This window comes from Telopea speciosissima, chromosome 4 (assembly GCF_018873765.1).
Source record: "Telopea speciosissima isolate NSW1024214 ecotype Mountain lineage chromosome 4, Tspe_v1, whole genome shotgun sequence".
Classification (NCBI taxonomy): Eukaryota; Viridiplantae; Streptophyta; class Magnoliopsida; order Proteales; family Proteaceae; genus Telopea; species Telopea speciosissima.
In genome coordinates this window covers 4,577,666-4,601,691 of record NC_057919.1, presented here as the reverse complement: position 1 = coordinate 4,601,691, position 24,026 = coordinate 4,577,666, and the positions used below count along the sequence as shown (strand labels likewise).

The 24,026-nt window shown below is 38.2% G+C and overlaps 1 protein-coding gene across 1 annotated transcript; it reads left to right on the top strand.

The window, feature by feature from the left end:
• Positions 1-1,434: 1,434 nt before the first annotated feature.
• Positions 1,435-23,229, top strand: LOC122658337 (GATA transcription factor 24-like). Its single transcript, XM_043853255.1, has 11 exons — positions 1,435-1,922; positions 13,405-13,488; positions 13,588-13,721; positions 16,732-16,845; positions 17,020-17,134; positions 18,637-18,693; positions 18,953-19,021; positions 19,137-19,202; positions 19,480-19,551; positions 22,768-22,830; positions 22,952-23,229. Exons 1-11 carry the CDS (start codon positions 1,644-1,646, stop codon positions 23,030-23,032), a joined length of 1,134 nt encoding a protein of 377 aa, XP_043709190.1. The 5' UTR covers positions 1,435-1,643; the 3' UTR covers positions 23,033-23,229.
• The last annotated feature ends 797 nt before the right edge of the window (positions 23,230-24,026 follow it).

Sequence of the window (24,026 nt, the reverse complement as noted above, 5' to 3'; positions counted from 1 at the left end):
ATTGCCCTTCTATGTCCAATATCATTTTGTTGCATCTTATTCGTGTGTTCCCTTATGCCCCTTGCTCAATGAACCCTCACCATTTGTTTACCCAAAAAATGAACCCTCACCATTTTTAATTTTTAATCATCATATTAGTGTCACCCACAAAATAATGGTACGTACTAAAAATTTTTCCTAAACCATGTTACCCTCTATGGATCTTTATCCTCTCAATTACACTGCTCGTACTTGACGTCAAGTACATCTAATAGAGGAGGCAGAAATGACTATCCTACCCCCTGTCCGAGGTGGGGTTCACATGGGGTCCACTTCCCTCTATTAGATGTACTTGACGTCAAGTACGGGCAGTGTAATTGAGAGGATAAAAATTCACCCTCTATCCATATTGTACCACTAATTTGGTATCAGCAATATGGCCACTCGGTAGATTTGATACCAATTCCTAAAAGACTACCCACCAAGCATTTGGGATTTGGGGAAGTAATAAAGAATGGATCATCTCTACGTACCAACAGGTGAACCTGCATCAATACATGGGCGGTTAAAAAATAGGACAATTTCTTAGATCTATTATATAAAAAATTTAAATTACAAAATAAAAAGGTTTTTCTTTGTTTTATACTTGTCTTGTAAATCTATTTTATTGTAATTGATTTTTGAGAAAATAATCCCTGCTTGGTCATGCACTCACGCCCTCTAAGCCCTCTCACAAGGTGATGTAAAATGTCACCCCTGCTCCCAGGTGGATACCTAGACGCACTCCTCCATTGGGCCAGATGCTAGTATAGAAGTTACACGACCAAGCATCGATCTCTTGCCCTTAATTTTTTATTTAAGTACATCTAGGAAATTATCCCTTAGAAAATCCTCAAAGAAATCGACACTTTTTTTTTCATACTTGTGATAGCACAAAGAAAAGATCCTCCCGACTCCTGACTCCGAGTCTGATAAATGATCGAGTGTCACGCTCATGGTCACTACGCCACCGTCGGATTACAATGAAATAGCCCGAGTTCGAGTCAAGACTCGGATAAATGATCGAGTGTCACGCTCATGACACTACGCCATTGACGGATTATGATGAAATTGTTGTGCGAATCTCGATCGACATCTGTCCCAGCATCTGAAAGGTACCCAACAATCATGTGATTTTGACGAATCGGTCGGTGGGGCCTTATCAGGCAGGTAAAGATCAGAAACGGACGGTTGTGTATAGTACTCTCGTTCTAATTCAGTGCGCACACGTACCTCATAGCTATCTCTCGATATATAAACACAAGTACACCTGCGGTAAGGGGAAGGACCGGGCTTCGTTTATTCTCTAGTGGAGCACTGGAGCTAAACAAAAGAAACGACGGAACATCATCTTTCCTGTGTTGAAAGCTCAAAAAAAAGCTCTCTCTTTCTCTAACTAAGGAGGAAACGACGCCAGAAGCATAGTTTCCTCATTTGGGTGGTATTTTTCAAGCTGTCTCATGCATCCAACCTGCTACTTTCTTTCCACTTAGGGTTAGGTTTTCAATTTCCTGGAATTCTAACAGGCGGTGTTACGGTTGCTGTAACGGAGCAGCTTATGAGTTTGTAGTTTGAGTTTAGGGTTAGGGTTTCGTTTCTATTCAGGACGCTTTAATGTTCTATTAATGGCCAACGGGAACCCGCAGCCAGTGCAAATTCTCCCCTACGAGGGCCATGAAGATCATATGCAGATTCCTGTCCATATCGATGACGACGAAGGTGGTTACGAAGCTGACGGTATTGGTGGTGTTGGTGATGATGCCATGGACGACGTCGATGAAGTTCAGATGAATTCGGGAAACCTTGTCGACCAGAATGTTGCTTCTATGTCTTCCCGGACGAGTGAGCTCACCTTGTCATTTGAAGGCGAAGTTTATGTATTCCACGCCGTCACCCCTGAAAAGGTATGTATAATTTTTCTCAGTACTCATATACTAATCCGCTCGAACTACCCCCTCCCCCCAAATTGTACTTATGACTAGAAGAATTATGGTCTATTATTTTAGTCACGCGATTTATTGCAACTAATTGTGGTGATTCAGTGGACTGCAGTAGTTTTTTTTTTTTTTTGGGGGGGGGGGGGGTGTGGGTTGGTTAGGAACTGCACCTTGGTTTTGTTGCTATAACAAAATCAATACAGAAGAATACTTGAGGAACCTATTTAGCGAACTTTATGTAGTTGGAATTGAATCACTCGCTTTCCTTGTTTCATTCTGGTCTGCTTTGCACTGTATGTCTATGGCTCATAATTCATAAACATGCGACCTTTGCATATGTGGAAGCACCATAAAGGTCAGCTTTATCTCTATTTTACCAAAAAAAATAATATAGGTCAGCTTTCCTATGTGACCTAATTATTCGTTGTTTATTAATTTGATTATTCTTTGCTGTGGATTGTAATAAGGGGAGAATATGATGCCAGTAAGGAGCTGCTTTGAAAACAAATCAATGAAGGACACATGTAATAGTATGCAATGTAATGATTGATCCTGCAATGAAAATCTTGTTTTCTTGGAGTTACCTGGAAGAGGTTCAGGCTTACACCTTCTCCTCCCCCACTTTTCCCTTTTTTTGGCTAACTCAAATGATTTAGTTCGTGTCTTTTATTGAGTTTTTTTCATGAATTTCTTCTTTAAGGTAGCTTTTTGGGTTTTGTTGGGCTTCACCCTTAAGTAGTTCATGGCTTTGATTGAATCTTCTATAATGAAGCTTCTTTCTCTGGCCAGTTCCATTAGAAGACCTTGTAGATGAAATAATACTAATAAAGAGGTTGTGACAATATCAAGGCATTAAGGACAAGCAGTAGCAATAGAGAAGAAGGAGAGAGATCAATAGAGATGAGAGGAATCCTGCCCACGGTTTGAGTTGTAAACAGGCTACTCAAACCGTAGGGTGAGGGGTTATATTTTATAGAAAATAAAATTACAACTAACAGCTCCGACCTACTTAAGTTACACATCACAATACCCTAAACACCCCTCAAAAATATAAAAATACTCAACATTAACCGAGAGTACTATACTTGACACTCCTCAAGCTGGAGCACAAACATCACCCATGCTCAGCTTGGAACATCTTTGTTTCCGAAACAAGGGTTTGGTAAACAAATCCCCAAGTTGACTATGAGAGCTAACAAAGGGAGTGAAGAACTGAAGATCAACTTCTTCATCAATGCAACCCGAACAAAATGACAATCTACTTCAATATGCTTCGTCCTCTTATGAAAAACCAGATTATTAGCAACGTAAATGGCTGCTTGGTTATTACAAAACATCTTTATCGCCTTGTTAATCGAATAATAAAACTTCTGAACAAAGGACCGAAGCCTCATCAACTTAGCTGCAATGTGAGTCATAGCTCGATACTTAGCTTCTGCACTCAAACGGGCCACAATAGTTCTTTGTTTCTTACTTCTCCATGTAACAAGATTACCCCTAAAGAGGGTACAATAGCTTGTAGTAGATTGTCGATCACCATCAAAACCAGCCCAATCGACATCAAAATAACTAACAATACTAGTGTGACCATGACGACTAAATAAATAAGGCCTTTCCTTGGAGCACCCTTAAGGTATCTCAATATACGACAAGCTGCCTCCCAATGAAATTGCTTTGGATGAACTTACTAATTGCATCAACAACAAAGGAGATATCATTTCGGGTAACAGCAAGATATATAAGTGTCCCGACTAGATACTGATGTTTATCTTCAAACTCCTTGTCATCAGATGCTCAAGCTTGCTATTAGGATCCATAGGTGTATCTATAGGCTTATAGCCTAACATTCCTTTGCCACTCAAAAGATCAAGAACATACTTCCGTTGTGATAAATCAAGGCCTTTCTTGCTTCGAATGACACCTCTATACCAAGAAAATAGCTAAGGGCGCCCAAGTCTTTCGTTTGAAAATGCTGCTATAAGTAAGTTAACCTGTGCAATCCCAAACAGGTCATTACCAGAAACAATGATTTCATCAACATAAACAACGAGCACAATAACTTTAGTCTTGACGTCGAACAAAAATTGAGTGATTTGAGTAACATTGAGAGAAGCCATATATAGCATCAACTGTACTAAATTTTTCAAACCACACTCGCGGGGACTGTTTCAGCCCATAAATAGCTTTGTGCAACCTACATATTTTCTGATCACTCTCCCTCTGAGCAACATACCCAGGAGGTTGCTCTATAAACCTCTTCCTGCAAGTCACCATACAAAAATACATTCTTGATGTTTAACCATAGTACTAAATCTCGTGAAATCTCGGTTGAGATCTCGAATATTTCGAGTATCTCGACCTAACCGAAACGAAACAGCAGCTCGAATAAAAAAAATGTAAAAAGTAGGTCGAAATTTCGACCATCTCGCGATATCTCGAGACAAAATCAAAATCTCGCGAGATATCGAGATTCCTTTTTCAAAAGTAGCTTTATAAATACCAAAATTCGTTAGTCTCAGTCGAAATTTCGACCGAGACTTAACAAGCTTTGGTTTTTTAGGTTTTTTTCTCCTTGTTCTTCATCCTTTCACTTTTCCTTGTTGATTCTTGCACCGGCCTTTGAATTTTCGTCGCATCTACGCTGGAGAACACACCATTAGCACATTTGTGAAGCTTTTCCACTATATCAGGTAAAACCAATTTCTCCAAATTTTTTTTTTTGAAAGAAGCATGATCAATACTTATTTGTTTGTGATGAAATTAATATATGTTAGACACCGAAGGCCAATCTACGACCTCACTGATGCAGGTTCATCATAGAAATTGGCTTATTTCTTTAGAAATAGGCCTAGGGTTGGGTTATATGCATGTTGGGCCTTTGTTCCCAAGGATTTTCTATGTATTAGGCCACTTTAATGAGCCTAAACTAGGGGTACATAGGTTGCATACGGGATTAGCCCAATACTTAGTTTATTTTTATGTTTTTTTAATTGAACCGGTTCAAATTGGTTGCATCCAATTGGTTCGATTTAAGTGATCATGTGACTTGGTTAAGTGGTCATGTGATGTAAGTTGTGTAGGATTAGGACTCTATAAGTTTAGGCATGTTTTGAGTCTATTTCCTTTAGTATTCTAGTTTCCTGGTCAGTTTAAGTTACTTAATAGGTTAGGGATAGGGTTAGGCCATTCCTTTTTAGTGTTTAAGTCTATTTTTGAGTCTTCTATATAAGTTTGTAAGGGAGGCCAGCATTGAATACATATTTGATTAATAAAAATTAGTTTTATGCTTGCTGCCATTGCTGCTACTCTTTGTGAGTGTATATCCTTGTGGATCTCAAGGTGGATAGGGTGGGTGGACTCCTGCGACTCCTTGCGTCTATCCAGTACCGGGAGGTTCTTCTTTTTCTTCAATCGAGCTTCTTCAATCTACTGCTGCTGCCTTTGAAGGAGATCAAACCAGTAAGTAATTTTAGTTTCCTGCATATATCCTTCCCCTCCATCCATCAAACCCTAACCTCCATTAAACCTGCAACTCCTACCTTAACTAGGACTCCCGCATAACTTCAGATCTATCCATCAGTTTCAAACCAAACTTCCAGCATACAACCCCCACACTTCTCCCTACACTCGATCCTAAACCCAGCTCATAACTCCCTCTCTATCCCCTCCATTCCTCCACTCCATTAAAACCCAAAACCTGCAACTCAATTCTGTCCAGAATTGCAGAATTTTAAAACCTTCCCAAATCCGATTATTTTTATCCCATTATAACTCCCTAGACCTGCATATTAAAGTCATATAAGACCCTTTCCCAAATTCCCATCCTAAACCCTAGAATTAACCTAAAACCTAGTGCTGTCAATTCGAACCAGGAACACCTTTTGCTATTGATCCTGTTATCTGGCTCCTAGTAGGTCTCCTACCTATCTAGGACTACATTACTCACGGTGTTGAAATTTTTTTTCTATATATATATATCTTATTTTTTTATTTTTCTGCTTCAAAAATTTGTTTTTCTTACAACAAGAATGTAAAAAAATAGGGGTTATGTACATTGTATGGTGATCAATTAAATATCTTCTTCATCCATTCCCAATTTTGAGTACGACTCCCACTCACAGGGACGTAGTGGATCATCTTTTGTAGATGACATCTTTTCCTACCCAACCCACCAGCTGTATCCGTACATGCTCCCAAAGGCGTCATATCATAGTGGATCAATGGGTAGTACTTCTTCACAGTTTGGTGACCTATATCCTAGGATAGGGTACCTTCAGCATGTTGATGATGCAATTTACATGGCCACTGTGGATGACAACACTCGTTTCTTCTCCCATACTATGATGTGGCATTCATTTGTCTTACAGTCGAAGAACAATGCACGTCGGCTCCATCGGACTATGAGTGGGGTCGATCCTGGACGTCGGATTAATTATTATTAGAATATTTGTAAACATTTGTGTCACTACATGACTACTTGACTTGTATCGGACTATTGGGGTTATTGTCGTATGAATATCATCTTCTTAACTTGTTATTTACTTATTGTACTTAATATTATGAGTTAAGTTATGACTTATGAGTCATTCACTTTATGCTGCCAACTTTCAAGTCAATTTACTTGTTTAAATTGCTTATTAATCATTAATTTATTATGTCATCAAGTACTTAAAGTCTTAAACAATGTGTATGCGTAATTATCTAAGTTATACATTTGGATTCGACCGTACATTGCCAATCAGTGGTGCAAATCCAAAACACCACTTTGGGTGACTATTTTGCAATTTGAACATTTAAATGTGTTTATATAGCCTAAAATAGGGTTTCCATGAAGTTTCAGGCCTTAACTTGGCCTAAAACCCACCAAAATGACCTACCGAAACATTACAGAAAAATGCAAAATTTTGACTGAAATATCCGAAATTTTGGATACTTCGGTCAGCCCGAAACACCGAAACAAAACAAGTTTTCGAACTATGTGTCTAACTAGTAAGGGGCCAATCAAGGTTAACAATTATAGATATCAATATTTGCGTGGAATTTAACCAAGCAATTGGGGAAAATGTCTCAAAGTAGTCAACCCTATAGCTTTGAGTGTAGCCTTTAGCAACCAGGCGAGCCTTTAATTGGTCTACTGAACTGTTAGGGTTATACTTAATGGTATATACCCAACGACATTGTACCAGGCATAGTTGTCAAGGCGTTGCCTAGGCGTCCAGCCACCTTGCTCGCGCCTTGGTCGCCTAGGCGACGCCTTGTTGGTGTAGACTTGTTTTTTAACCCCCTCGATCGCCTTGATTCGCCTAGGCGCCTTAACAACTATGGTACTAGGTCCTTATCAGGAGGTAGATCTACTAGTGACCAAGTCTTGTGAGATGGCAAGGCATCCATTTTCACATCCATTGCAATTTTCCACCCAGAGTTAGATAAAGAATCATTGTAATTGGTAGGAACGGAGTGGGAGGTGAGAGAGAGCAAATTGACTAAGAGAAGCAGTAAGATGAGAAATAGAAACATAATTAGCAATCAGATATGCAACCAAAGAGTTTTGAGTGTAGGAACAAGTACCTTTCCGAAGTGAAATAGGATGATTAGCGTCGGAAGAAGAATCTTTAGGCAAAGTCTTGGGTGGAGAGAGCGGAGGAATGGCAGTAATAGGTGATGGTTTCTTAGGGTGACACTTGTATATATGTAAAGGCAACCCTGTAGGTTTGGGGTTCGAAATCTCAAGAGGAATGACCTAAGGAATTAGATAGGAGCTAGGAGAGATAGGACCCAACTCAGAAGCAAAACCACAAAAAGTATCTTCAACACTAACAAATTGCTGACGAGTAACAAGATCAAAACACCGATAGCCATTTTGGGTATCAGAGTAACTAAGAAAGACATAGTTCATAGCCCGAGTAGACTATGAACAAAACATTTAAAGTATAGAAGACTAAATCCAGTTAATAACAAAAAATATAAAAAATAAGGAGGTAAACTAATCAATATAGGAGATCAAGAAAGACTATGAACAAAGCCTTAACAACAAAAAATATTGGAGGTAAACTAATCAATGAACTTGTAGGAAAAAAAATGGAAAATGGGAATTGATTATGAAATATAGAAGATTAAATCCGGTTAATAAAAAATAAGCGGTCAACACAACATCGCCCCAAGAAATCTTTGGAACATTCATGTAGAACATTGGCGACCTAGCAATGTCCAACAAATTGGCGGTTTTTTCTTTTTGAAATAACATTTTGTTAAGGTGTATAAGAACGATTGGTTTGGTGAATTATGCCATTATTAGAACAAAATGACAATCTCACGTTGGGTAATCTTAAGATCATTATCAATACGCAAAATTTTCAAACAACACTAAACTAAATTTTTATTTCATTATGAAATTCTTTTGAAGACACAAATTCAAAACGATCCTTTAAAAGGTATAACCATGTCATGGGAGAAAAATCATCAATAAAAGATACAAAATAATAAAAATGGACCAACTCTTGACCCTACATGGCCCCCAAATATCACACTGAACTATATCAAATAAAGACTTATTCTTAGTCTCACTACATGAAGGAAAAATTATATTGTGATGCTTGCCTAGCTCACAAGATTCACATTCGAGGCGGAAAATAGACTTGCAACTAGGGATCATATGCTGTGGCTTAGAAAGAGTAAGGTGCCCTAGCGGCCAGCCGATAGTGCCAATGAAAAGGAGAAATGCCAATAGAGGTAGCAGACGCCATTGTAGATGATGAGGCAATGTCAAAGTAGTATAGGTCATCCCTCTGATGCCCTCCACCAATCGCCATCTTTGTCTTGAGATCCTGAAAAATACAATGAGAAGGATAAAATGTAATGGAGCAGTTTAGATGTTTAGTTCATTGACTAACAAATAAGAGATTAATAGGCAATTTGGGAACATGAAGGACAGTAGATAACGAAAGCATAGGACAAAGGAACTGAACAATACCATGACTAGTAACATAATGGATCCATTGGCAAGAATAACTTGTGATGGAGAATCAGATTGCTGAAATAAAGAGAGCAAATTTGGCTTACCAATCATATTTGAGGCATAGTTGTCAAGGCGTCACCTAGGCGTCCAGGCGCCTTTCTCTCGCCTTGGTAGCCTAGGCGACGCCTTGTCGCCTTGTTGGTGTCGGCTTGGTTTTAGTCCTTTCCGTCGCCTTGGTTCGCCTAGGCGCCTTAACAACTATGATGTGAGGACACCCCTGAGTGAATGACTCATGGAGTGGATGATGGGGAAGTAAGACATGTAGGTATACCTGAATGGGATAAAGTCTCTGTGGATGTGGAAGAGGATGCCTCAAGTTGCTGAACTCATTGGTGGAGTTGATATCAGTATGAGAGGAGACACCACCTCCAGCTGAAGGACTTTGATTAGTGTCATTAGGGGGCACTATGTCAGTATTTCCATAAGAGAGAATAGTATTAGCAAATTGCTATTGTGCCCAGTAGGGCTTGCCATGCTTGATTCAACATTTGTCAACAGTATGATTAGGGCAACCGCAGTGAGTGCACCATAGTTGTTAAGGCGCCTAGGCGAAGCAAGGCGGTTGAAGAGATTGAAAAATAAGGAGACAAGGCGTCGCCTAGGCGACACCAAAATTCAAGGCGAGGGCAAGGCGTCACCTAGGCAACACCTTGAGTGCACCAGGGAACAATTGGATCAGAAGGTTGATTGCCACGAACACCCACGTTCACGACCTCCCCCTGAACCACAACCTCTACCAGGAACGCCATTACCACGACCACGGCCATGGCCATGGCCACCACTATTAGCAACGAAGGCAGAATTATCCTTAGAAGAGGTAGTGGAAATAGAATTTAACCAGAGAGGGTGATACAATCCGCTGAATTCTGCATTAAGCCTCATTCATCGAGGGGATCTTCTCACCAACTAATATTTGACCCTTGACAAGCTGAAGATCAAAGTCCAAGCTAGATAGGAACTTATCAACAAGAAATTCAGCACATTGAGATTTGAGAATATTAATGTCAGTGGAGAGAGGCTGATAGAGTCACCAAAGAACTTTCCATTCTGCTTGAAAGAGAGGAATTTTTCATAAAAGTCATATATCCTTGACATATTTTTGTCTTGAGAAAAACTTTCTTTGAGTTCATCCCAGACTCCCTTTGTTGTCTTATGAAATATGACATTGGCAGCCATGGAGGGCTCCATACTATTCCACAGCCAACAGAGTAAGGTGGCATTTTCAGATTGCCCATCCTTGTATTTAGAAGCAGTGGGGTCCGGTGCAGTCAAAGTCAAATAATCCATCTTCCATTTGGCTGTGGTATAGACTTACACAGCCTGTGCTCAGAGAAGATAATTGGAAGCATCGTTTAAATTGATAGAAGTTATCTGAACATTAACATTGGCCACGTGAGGCTTGGATTTTTCCATAAAGATGTAAATAAAGTAACAACAATCAAATAGACAATGGAGATCAGATTCTGTTTCCAGTACTGAGAGGGGAATAAAATACTGCAGAAGCTATAACTGAAACCAGATTTAAGATAACTGCATAAAGTCAATAACATTCAAAAACAGAGTACCACTGGCCTGATGGGAGAACCTTAATTGCAAAAGATCAGATGCAGAGATCAGCAGCAAACAATGGTCAAAGACCTATATGGAAGGGTCTTCAATACCCTAAAATCTCATTCAAATGCACCGGACACATCTGAGTTGATTGCAAAAACCGAATCTGCCAGAAATTTCAGAAACCAAATTGCAGCCGAGAGGAGATTTTAAGTTACTTATGCATCAGATGCTTGGATCAGGACCATACTGGTTGAAGGACCTATTCAGATAAAATTTCAATGCCCTAAAATATTGGGCTGATCTGTTGGTAATGTAAGGCTGGATCACGAAGGACCTAGCCCCAGGCAGGATCTTCTTGAACAAAGTTTGATGCTAGTTCGGTTTTCAAAAACTAGACAACAATTGATGAACTTGTAGCAGATATTCCTTAATTGATTGCAGAACTTATAGCAGATCACACTGTGAAATTGGTTGAAATAAAAAAAAGGAAAAATAGGAGATAGAATAGAAGGATAAAAAGGATTGAGTCTCCCAGTCTCTCCCTTGGGCCGCTATCCCTCTCAACTGTATCTCACAGCCATTAATGGTTTTAACCATACTCATTCTTTTTTCTCAAACTTGACTTGGCTGTTTTAGCTTCTTTTTTTTTCTTTTAATTTATTTATAAACTTCAAATCGATTACATCAAAGGGGTCTTCCTTGTGTGGAATGGAATCCCTCACAAATTGAACTTTATCCTAAATAGAAACTACTTACAAGGTATCCCAATCCCAATTTAATTAACAAACTACAGAGTCCTAGAAAAGGAAACTACTAATTACAATAAACAACCTATAAAATAGAAACAAATCTTTAACTAATAAACCCCCACGCAAGGGACTATATCTTCCCTAAAATATAGGACCATGCAAACTGGAAAAAGATCTCCAAGCCGCCACCTCGTATTGGCCATGGCCCACTCAAATTTGGAACTTTCTTCAAATAAACAAGATCGATAGCTAATATTCGCTAAAAAAATCTGGTTAATATCCTTCCCAAACCTGCTGGTCGATAGTCCGCAAAATCTGAAAATTGCTTCACATGAGCTGGATTTCAAACTGATCTCATCCAGCTGGCCATGGGGCCCACAAGATATCAACAAAATCTTCCCTTTAATCTCCATGCAATCTGGACTGGGCTGCCATATGAGATGCTGCATCAAACCAACAAAAACCGGCACAACAGCAGACCAGGCTGTCTCGCACAGCAGTTGAATCCCTCAATGATACAGGCCTGGATTTGGGACCTTGTTCCTGTGGCTACACATGGACCTGTGATCTACATCAGTCGGGCAGACTATAATTAATTGCACCATAAAATCTCTCGAAATCCTTAAAAAAATAGAGTACTGCATGCATCAGTTGTAGCAGTCCAGCGGTTGTTGATGTAGTAAATACTTCAAAGTAGTGGGAAACCCTAGTTCTTCACTATATTATCAACTAGGGTTTCAGAAAGAAAACATACAACATTGGTTGCTGTTGAACACCATGGAGAATTCCAAGGACTCTCAAATGAGAAAAAGTATGATTAACCACTGGATCTTAATGCTCTGATACCATGTGACAATATCAAGGCATTAAGGACAAGCATATTAGCAATAGAGAGGCAGAAGAAAAGGAAGAAGAAGAGAGATCAATATAGATAGGAGCGGAGAGGAATCCTGCCCATGGTTCGAGTTGTGAACAGAGGTGAATTGGGTAGTTTGTGATTCATAACTTTGGTCCTCAACTCTAAACACGGGGAGGTATGGAGGTGAGTCGGGTGGCCTTATGAGGGCAGAAAATGGCATGGAGGCACTGGTTCACTCATTTTATCCAGTATTGAGGTTTTAAAGTATTCTTTGGAGATCTGCATGTACCTATTATTGCCCCCCCCCCTTTTTTTATTTTAAAATTCCTGTTGTGGTTATGGATTTAAAATTAAACAATTTTTGGTTGAAAGGTCCCAACATATTTTCATCTTTGCAAGGTTGGCTTGAAATCCAATTTGGATACAAGGGCGTACCCAGTGCACGAGACTCCCACCATTGTGGGGTTTAGGGAGGGTCATAATGTGTGCAACCTTACCCCTGCTTCACAGAGAGGCTGTTTCTGACTTGAACCTGCGGGAGCAACCTTACCGTTGCACCAAGGTCCACCCTCCCAATTTGGAAATAATAATTGACATATTTCGTTGGAATTTTTACCATATGGTGAAGAGCGAAATGTTGCTGGTCTGGTTATTTAAGTATCTTGGTTGAAAAGCACGAACTTAGGATCTTCGTTTTTTCTTGGTAAACAGCTTTGGATGTAATATGATGAACTCACTATTTATTTTGAGGAATGCTTGTCCCTTTTCTTCTAATTTTGTATGAATACTCATTTGACATATATATGAGCTGACCAACAGTTCTATAGCTTTATTAGAGAATGTATATATGTTTTTATTTTAGAAATTTCATAAAGAACTATGAGTTGTCGATGGAAGAAAGTATGTCATAAAATATGTGAATATGCTGTATATAATTTGTTATCTATTAATTTTTTTAAAGTACATAGAATCATGCTCTATATGCAGTCACACACACATGATTAGATATTCTCATAGGTATGGAATATTAGTTTTACATTTTTTTAGGTTTCACCATGTACTGTTACTTTCATTCTTTTGCTGTCTTTGCGTGTCTTGAAGAATTTCATTTTTTTTTTAATTCTTATATTGGCCTTAAGTTGCCAAATGGTGAATGGTACAAGGAGCTATGTAATATACAGAATTTTTATTGTTAATGTTTATATAATTTAATGAACAGTTATGGAAAAATATAACCATCTTTTGTTATATTTTTGGTTTCTGCATATACAGGTTCAAGCTGTGCTATTGCTTTTAGGTGGGCGTGATGTACCTTCTAGTGTGCCTAGCACTGAAGTACCTTATCAGAGCAATCGGGTACCTTGAAAGTTGCTCATTTAATGCCCTATCAGAATTATTAAGAAAATATTTTCCCCTTCTATACGTGTGAATATTTGATGTTGGCAATTTTTTTAGGTTATTGTTGATGCTTCACGGCGTACAAATCTTTCACGAAGAATTGCTTCTCTAGTGAGGTTCCGTGAGAAGCGGAAAGAGCGATGTTTTGACAAGAAAATCCGATACACTGTCCGAAAAGAGGTTGCTCAGAGGTATTTTGGCTTATTATGTTATTATTGTTGTTGCAATTTTCATGATTCTTTTCAATGTGGATTGAGAATGGGTAACAGCTTGGATATCTATGCTGATCTGATCTCTGAAATCTGATAATGTTTCGTATCTTAATGATTTCTACAATGAAAATGGTTTTGTAAGTTTAAAGGTTCATCATGTATGTTTGGACTAATTATATAATGTATTTCATTTGCATCATTCTTGTACATAGTAAAAGTGCTAAAAGAGATTCATTGGGCCCTAAAATTAGTGAGATTGTGGGAAAGTATAAGCTGAAATGATGAGAAGGAAATCTGTTGCTGAGCTGTACATTTGAAGCCAACTCTGCCCCTGTTGCCAGGAGCTGGGCACTGAGAGTGTTGCTATAATAGCAATAGAACAAAAAGGGGATGATTTACAGCTTGAAGGGTAGGGTAGCAATTCTCAGCTTTGTCTGCCTTCCTTCTTTAACCAGGCCCAACCTACAAATGGTTATTATTGGGTTTGACTGCTAGCCCGTTTATTAAATAGGATGTTCTTGACTTGTGTTCAGGAGCTAGTCCGTGAATGCATGTTAAAGCTCTTTCATTCAAAGTGTATGAAAGAAAAAGAGGTCACAATGTTTTTATACAGAACTGCATGGCTAAATGGAAGAGATACTAAAACAATTAAAATTGAGTCATTGAATTTCTCCATAATGGTGTTTTGCAATTGCAAGGAAATTCTACTCTAATACCTTGTTGGTATACTACATAATGCATTTTTCACAATGAGGCAAAACAAATCAAGATAAAAAATTTCCATTGGAATGGGTGATGCTGAGATTCAAAAATAGTAGACTTGTGGGAACCTGATGCATACCAATCAGTGGTGCTTGTGCTGGCGTGCTGCAAATGTGATGAGCTTTGAGGTCTTGAGTAATTATGAAGAAGTTGTGTATTTGGATCTACTATTCCCATTATGGGATTCACTATTCCTTGTTTTCAGTCTTTAGCCTAAGAAGTGTCAGTATTATAATGTTTGTTGTTTCATTAATTGCGTGAGGGCAGAGTTTAGCATTTGATAGGTTTAGGTTTTTGTCCATAATTAGTGAATGCTAGTGACTTGAGGAGTCTTAAGTTCAAGAGTTGGAATTAATCATGTAGAGCCAAGGGTGGAGGTGTGGTTTTCAAATCCATTTAATTACTTTGGAAGGAAGTTTCCAAATTCTAATGCAGACTGCTGCACATTGATCTGTATGCTTGCATTTTGGGTTGAGCTCTTCCACCCCCCCCCCCTTCTCTTTCTCACAATGCTCTTTCAGTTCTTTGTTGTTTACTTTCTTAGTCATCTCTTACTATTTTTAGGTTGATTGCATTAAATGGTAAAGGTCTTGTCTTCTCTACAGATTTAAGAGATTCTGGTTCAAGTTTAGGTTTGGGATTGGTTCAGGTCATAAGTTTTTATGGTGTTTACTGTTACAGGGAGTCTCAATAATTGTAGTTTGGAATCTCATCAACGGGGTATTAGAGCCATAGGTTTGTTAACTTAGGAACTGGTTTGGTGCAGAGTTTGAGCGAGGGTGTTGTGGAATTCGAATCTTCTGAAATCTCTTAGAAACATGCTACAAAGCAGATTACCGACCGAAGGCGATCTTTCTGCTTGTAGGAGTTAATTCAAACTTCTGAAGCACCAGGCGACAAACTTTTATGCACCCACATCATTGTAGAGTTCTTTGGGTTTGCTTTTGTTCACACAATCACACCACATTTCAAGCTTTAGTAATTGTTATTTTGGTGGCGAGAAAAAACATGTCAACTTCGAACAAGTTTTTTATGTTGAAGAACCAAACACAGCCTAGGTATAAATTTTGTGTTCTTAGCAGCTGTCTGACTCATTTTGGCCTTGATTACTTTTAGTTTCAATTTTACAGAAAGGTCATAGCACCCAACTATGGTCTAAATCGCTTTATTCATTATTTTTTCTCGCTGTGCCTCATTTGTTTTTTTGCTTCCCTTTTAGTGATAGAAAATAGTAAACAAAATTATTTGAAAGCATGCCGACTGAGAAAGACTCCTCAAGTATCAACGCTCTTTCTTTGAAAGAGCAATCATCTATATGCTAAGCAAAAGCAGACCTAACAGTGATTAAACAATAGACATGTTTCTGGACAACAAGTGAAGGGGTCCAGCTCACCGCTCCCCTTCCCCAGATAGAAAAAATATGCTTTTTGAAAACCTATTCTAAAGGTTGCAAGTATATGTTTCTCCTGTGTGTTTATAACCATATAAAATTTACAAATTGTATAAGCAAAATCCACCAGCGTATCTCCATGGGATTTGGAACTTGCTCTTAAGGATGGCAAGGATCTCTAATGGTTCTAGTTGTCGGAGTCTAGTCTATTATTGCAGAGGACAAGTGTTGCCTATTTTTGGGAACTGCCTCCTCTTCCATTAAAATCATTGCAGAGGACAAGTGTTGCCTATTTTTGGGAACTGCCTCCTCTTCCATTAAAAAAAAATAGTCTTTCATATCATTATCATTAATGGTAACATTGGTGTGTTTTTTTTTGGCTACATGCCTGTTGTATTTCTGTGGAAGAACTTCCTTGGGAATTAATTATGTAATTTAAGTGAACCTCTTGGTTTGTTATGATAATAGGAACAGTAATCTCTTTTGCTTTAGATTCTGAATAATTGGTTTCTTACATTCTTTGGATGTTTGGTTCTTTTATGTAAGGGATTTTGTCATTATCAAAAGCTGTCATTGTCTTGCACATTTTCCGAATGCACTTGTGAAATGACATGATTTACCCTCATTGCAAAGAATAAAGAAAAGGGCAAAAAAGTTAGGTTAAAACTTATTTTGAAAACCCTTCTTTACTCATAACTTAAAGAACTTGTGGGAATAAAACGAAGGGCATCAAAAGGTATCAAGTTCTGAATACGCCTATAGAATTTTAGACAGTCCCTTAATATAATGAGACATTGTTTTGACATAATTCTAATTCCTTTAAATTTATATGGCTAGGATGCATCGTAAGAATGGTCAATTTGCCTCCTTTAAAGAGAACTACAAGGAAGGACTGTGGGATCCGTCTCAGAGTTCTGTCCAGGTTGATGGTACTCCTCGACCTGAAATTGTGTGAGTTGAAACCTAATCTTTGACTTTTCAGTTGCTAATTTTTGTGTATAGCAACATTTCTCATAGATTCTTTCACCAATGTTGCATGACAGTATTTTACCTCCTTTTTACACCAAGTTAAAAAAAATGAAATTTATAGGGTTGTTTTTATGGTATGGTTCTGTATCTTTGTAGTCTCCGTAAATGCCAGCATTGTGGCATCAGTGAAAACTCCACTCCAGCAATGCGTCGTGGACCAGCTGGTCCAAGGTCTCTTTGCAATGCTTGTGGGCTTATGTGGGCAAACAAGGTTGGTATTGATATTCTCTATGGTTATCTGATGTTACTTCTAATTGTTTTTAAAAGTTCATTCCTTGCAATGTACAATTAGACATGATTGTGTGCATATCATGATAAGCTGTTGCTCTTTTCTCCCCCCCCCCCCCCCCCCCTCCCCCCTCCCCCTCCTTTTTCTTTCTGACTGAAAAGCATATTTGGGTTGGGTTGGGTTGGGTTGGGTTGGGGGGGGGGGGGGAGGGGCACGATATGCCCAAATGTTCTATGTGAACATGTTCGTTGCTGGTTATAGTGAGAAACCATGATGTCACCATCAGCCCTGAATCCTTATCTTTTTCACCCCATAATCCTAGGCATATGCAACCCAAGAACCAATTTCCCTTTGGGTTCTAGACCATATTTGGTGAGAGTAAATTAATTGTTCATCTTTGATAGGGGAGGAAATACTCAACATGGTCTTGATTCAAACTCTTCCAGGTTTTTTATGCAACAAGTTGATAAGTTGATTTGTAAGTGTATAAAATAGTCCTGAAAATTATATTTTCGTAGTATTTCAAGCAGGAAGGAAGCACTTAACTGGAATAATGTTGAAGAGTTTAGGCATGTTTTACCTTATTGAAAGAAGTTCCATTTTTTCCAAAAAGGTAAAAGTTCTCCTGAACATATGAATGGACCACTTTGTTGTGCCATGTGGAACTTGGAAGGGTGATGTGATTGAGGAAACCCGTTCCTAACCATGTTGTTCTTTGATAAATCTTGTTTGCTGATGCCACTTCATGATATATTTTTTTTTGTCTCCTTTCTGGGATACATGTGTTGTTCTGTAAAAAAGGGCGTACCTTGTGTACAAGGCTCCTGCCACTGTGGGGTCTGTGGAGGGTCATAATGTATGCAGACTTACACCTGCTTCGCGGAGAGGCTGTTCCGGAATGTGTTGTTCTGTATGGCAAATATACTATAGCCAAAAATCGAGCATGTCTCTTCACCTTACTCTGAAGAGTGAGCCTTAACTTCTTCATTGAAATTCTTTGAAATAGATTATAACTAGTTTTGATTATGAATTTCTGATGATTCATAAAAGCAATTTGCTGATGTTGAATATAAATAAATTTATCACGTTCTAAGAACATGGTAACAGGAAGTTGCTGATTAATAATCTAACAGAATTAACTGCTGGAAATCACCAGTGTAACTTAGGATGACTACAATTTTTTATTTTTTTATTTTTATGAATTATCAATGTAAATCCCGTTTTTCTATTAAGGACTCTAACTGAACTAATGAAGTAAATCCCGTTTTTCTACTTTCTACCCATATTTTAGGCCCATTACAAAGAGAACTCATCGAATCAAATGCCCAACATATACATAACCCAACCCAATGCTTATTTCCAATAAAATAAGCTCTTCATATGTTATCACGATACTTAAACCATGATTAACATTGAATTCAGGTGTTCTGTTACTAGCTTTTCTGCTGCAACTGAATGTGCCAATGAATTTGTTTTATTCGCAGGGAACTTTAAGAGATCTCAGCAAGGGAGGAAGGCATATTTCTTACGAGCAAGAACCTGTAAGAATTAAGCATTAGCCCTTATTTCTTAGTAGCAAACAATGTATCCACACTAAACCATAAGTATTTCTGTTTGGTATTTCAAATATTTTCCTTGGCTATTTCTTCACATCTAGCTTAGCCATGATATTTTTCTTGCGGTTATGGACTTTGGATCCAAACCCCCCCCCCCCCTCCAAATTCCTAAAATTATTGGCAGATGAAGATCTTCTTTTCTCATGTGACCAATCTGATCACTTTTATGTTTATGGATCTGCAGGGAACACCAATTGAAATTAAACCTTTGACAATGGGAGTTGAAAATCCCTCTACCAACCAAGATGAACGGGTATGATTACAGCAGACCAGTTTACAGACATTTCCTCAAGGCATATTATAAGTTCTGCTAGTGCTTGAATGGGTGCAGGCTGTTGTAGTTTATTGAGTTCTTTAATTACCTGCAGGGGAATATTGAAGATCTTTCAAAAGTAAATGCAGGAAATGAGAATCCTTCTGTCATCCCTGGTGAGGTAGGTTTTCTGTTGCATTTATAGTAATTTACGTATGCTTTAAATAGTTTAAATTGAAAATTAACTCAGTGGTCAATTTGGACACATTTATCTCTGAAGTGCTTTCACAAAGTAGTGCTTATTGGTGGTTAACTAATCAAGTATGCCAAAGGTGGCTGCAGTTTGCCTTGACAGGTGACTGTGTTGTATAATCTATTTGACTAGTCAATCAGGGAAATTGCAATTATTTCTGTTTGTTGGCATCTTACTGGTTTCTTGCTGTGATTTACCGGACCATCAGGGAAGCCCAGGAGAAAGAAAGCCTCTACCTGTGGAGACTGGAAATCCTTCTATCAGTACTGATGAGCAGGTATGGTTTATCTGGAAAATACCGTTGCTTTAGCATGCTATGAATTTCAATTTTGCTTGAAGCTACAAGAACATCTTTCCTGCTGTTTAGGTCTCTTCTATCTCTGTTTTGTCAAAAACTGTTGATTGGAAAATGAAGTATGAATGAAGGGAAAGGGGGAAGAAATAGAACACCTGAGAGGGAATACCCAATGGGTGCAAGAGAACATAATCCAAAACCCTGATTGAACTCACCCAACAAATCAAAACATGTCAGAAATTCTGTCCTCTGCTCTAGTTTTGTGGCTAGCAAAGTTTTATCCATATGTGTAATGGCCAATAGAAACCTTCTTTGTTTCTTCTTTTCTTAAAAACTGAAACTTCTTGAAGTGTTGGCGAGCTCATTTCCCCTATATGATGATGTTACTCGTGGGTGTGGACAAAGACTTTTCTCCCCATGTGATGACGTTATTCTCGGGTGTCGACGAGGATTTCCTTCCCGTTTTAGATCTATAGAGGTCTTCAGGACATATCTCCTTCAACCCTTGCTGTGCCGTGGATGACAGACTGGTGAAACTAAACCTCATCATGATGGTCTGAGTCACTGGCTGATGATAAAGCTAGAAGAGCTTTCAATATCCAACATGTGTACAGGCTCATGTGCTGTGATTTTAGATATAAATCCTCCTCTCCCTTTATATATTATCTACTCCTTTTCTTCTTGTATGGTATCATATCCCCTCCTTGGTTGTAGTGATGCATTTTCTCCATCGATAAAGTTGTTCATTCAGGAAGAGAAGGGAGGGGTGAGTTTGGGCCTCTTATGGTGACCTCTTTGAATAAGAATCTGGGGCTTGAACCTGATGGAAATTCTGAAAATTTTGAATTTCTGGTTTGATGAGGAAAAATTTATGCAGGAAATAATAAGTATAAAAGCCGCATTAGTTTATTGGTATGGTATAGGAAACTATGGAGAAGATTATTCATAACAAGTAGACAGAAATTTACATCTAGAGGGTAAATAGGAAAATGCATATCCCTTGGAGATCTAGTAGCTAGGTAAAGGGAAGACCCGTCCTAAAGGAAGTTTAACTTCGGTATCTTCCCACATTTTTTGTGTTTTTTCACTTTTTCTGATGTAGTCCATAGGAATTTCAGCAAAAGTTCTAGTTGCATGCTAGTTTTGACATAGTTAGGAACTGGAATCTTGATCTTGATGAAAGGACACTGGACAGTAGTTCTACAATTCTATGTTCCTGTAGTCTACAAATAGATATGGGAATAAGTGTGCACCGTACATGCCGATACGGTGGTTTAATTTTAAAAAATTTATACTGATTACTGTTATTTCCCTCACTGTCAGGTTTGCTTTCCTAGGTTGTTAATGTGATTTTGGGGTAGTATTCTATATTTGTTCTCCTCCATAATGAAATTGTAAAACAGAAAAAACAAAATTGAAAATTTGTCGTTGAAGCAACCAAAAGCCATTGCAACTTGGACTCAACACCTTATGCCAACTATTTTGGGGACAGGTTCACGAATCTTGTTCCTGAAACCAATGAAGGCATTAAGAGTAGTTAAATAGCTAATATTTGGACAGGGGGAGGGTTCCCCATGCTGCCAGTGTAGGGAGGAATCTGTACGCCACACCAATGGATGGTCCGAAAAAGATACCATCTAGGTGGAGTCCACATTTTCGTAACAAATAAAAATAAACCAAAAAAAAAAAAGAAAAGATGTGAGAGGGAAACTGCACTGGCAGTGTGGCAATTTTTTTCCCAATTTGGACATACTGATGAAGTTTGGAAGTTTCTTTGTGGGAGAGTATCTCTGCTATCGGTATGGATGACATTTTTTTCCCCCAAACTCACCTCATGCATCTTGCTGAAATATTCACTTAAATATTAAATAGAGAGAGTGAAGACCTTCCTCAATGCATGCCTTACGAGACAGTTATATTGAGAGAGTGAAGGCCTACCTCAGCGCATTCTTTACGACATATTCAAGGTCAGTAGTTTACTATTTGTCAGTATAACAGAAAATCAAAACTCTAAACTACTAGCACAATGTTACAAGAATGCCATTTATACAACAAAAACCCTAAATTTGACAAGAAAAGAAAATAAATTAATCCTAACATGAGTTGCATGCAAAATTTAAGTGCAAAACCATCCTGAATCATATGATTCTATTCTTAAATAATGAAAACAGAATAATGATAATAATAATAATAAGTTTGAGTGCGGGCCTTGGTGCAATGGTAAAGGTTGCTCCATTGTGACCAGGTGGTCACGGGTTCGATTCTGGAAACAACCTCTCTGCGAAAGCGGGGGTAAGGCTACATACATTATGACCCTCCCCAGAACTCGCAGTGGCGGGAGCCTCGTGCACTGGGTATGCCCTTTTTAATAATTAACAAGTTTGATAAAAATAAAGAGGGTATAATGACCAAAATGTCCTTATAACTATAATTCCAGAATATTTTTTTTTAGGTTTGAAAATTTCACTTCCCTTCCCTGTAACTCCCCTTGAAACCAAAGTACCAAATAGAGCCTATATGAAATATTTATTCTAACATGCAAAATAAAATTAAGAGAAAATTACATAATGGAAAACTAACCTATTCTAACATTATGAAGGTTGAAAAAACACAGAATACATCGAAGGGAAAAACAATGCATAGAAATTCATATGCAAGCATACTAAGGTATCAGAATGCTAATAAATGCAGAAATAAATCTATAAAGGTTACTGAAAATATGGAAATTAGAACTTTGTTAAACATTCATAAACCAAATATTCTATCGATATAAGATCAAAAGGATGCCAAAACCCACATAGAATGACGTATGCAATGCAAGAATGAAAAATCCAAAACATTATATGAATAGAAATAAAAAATCTAAATAAATATAAAGTAATAGAAAAAAATCCGAAAAAATTAATAATCATTTCTTTAAACCACGAATTGAATTTTCCCCCTCTATAGTCTATTCTCAAGCACATGTTCATCATCGTTGTGCATGCCTTCAAGGTGACAATGAGGTGTACACACATGAACTTGTGATTTTGTCTCATGGTTGGACTGCATGACTGATCTGGTGGGTTCATTTTTATTAATTTGATTTAGTTGGGGCTCGGAGTGCAGTGAGGGTGCATAAATAAATAATAGTATTTAATTCATTTTGTCATGGTGGTTTTTGAGTTTTTTTCTTTCTTTATTTGTTTGGATATGCAGGAAAATATGGATGATCTTGCTAATGCTTCAGAAATTGAGATTCCTTCCAATTTGGATGAGACGGTATGTTCTTATTGGAAGAGTGTATTTGATCATTGAACAGATGGGATTTCTGTTGGCCATTTCACCCTTGTTTGGGTTCTCTCATGTCATTGAATGGTACTTGCTGTCTGGTTTCTTACAGACCGAAGTCGAGGCCTGCCATATGGTGACCAATGGTCAGGGATTTGATGTCTTTTCGAATGGCCATGGCCCCAAACCTTAATTGTGTAGTTGCTTTGTGATGGAAGGCGCTCTGCGGTAGCTACTGACATAAGATTTCTGGAGATGGGTTGTCTATAAAATGCTAGGATCCTATTTGTGTATTGAGTTAGAAATAATCCGATTGTTCAATATATGGTCGATTTTCTAGCTTTGTGGTTCTCCAATTGAAATTTATTGGAATGGTGTCCCTTTAGATTCTACGTCCTTCATGTAGTGATTTCCCCCCTTTATTAGGCTCTGTTTCTTTGTACAAAAGGCGGCCTTGCAAATTTTACTCATAATTTGGCAACATTCACAACGGTCTGAGAACAAAGCCCTCTTTGTTCATATGGGCCATGTGACCAAACTAGAGCTCTCATCTCTGCTCCTAAGGTCTACTTTAGTAGTGTTTTTTTACCGGAATTCTCTAACAAGGCACGACTGCGATCAGAGCTTTGAGTCTTCTCTGAGCACGTGACAAGCCTTAAGAAAATAGATGTTTAGGAGGAGAAAATCAAATAATTCCTTAGACCACCGTTCTTGATGAGATCATCTTCTGCCACCCATACTTGTAACTTTCGTAATCCTTCTACCATTACTTGGCGCAGACCTGCAGGATACTTCAGGCCTTTGGTACCAACATGGTCCCTGAAAAATCATGGTTCAATTAAACACTCAAAATTTGATTTGAAAAAGACAATAAAAGTCCATCCGCAATGGTGATAATCAGAGAGAGACAAAAAAAGATTCAGTGGTGGTCATTGGTAAAGATAGAGAGAGTTGGAAAATAAGGTGATATTCGCTACCCATTAAAGGATGATTTTAAGAACATTAGAAAGCATAAAAGTCTGATTTTTGAAGACATCTCTATTCCTGAAGAACCAAATAAAATACATGGTTATAACAACAAATTAGATAAAACACAGTGCAAGTCCTTGGAGTGAAAGGGATAAGAGCATACATACAAGAGATTCAAAAAGTTCAATCAAAGAAGAATTTTCTGAAAAAAAATTCTT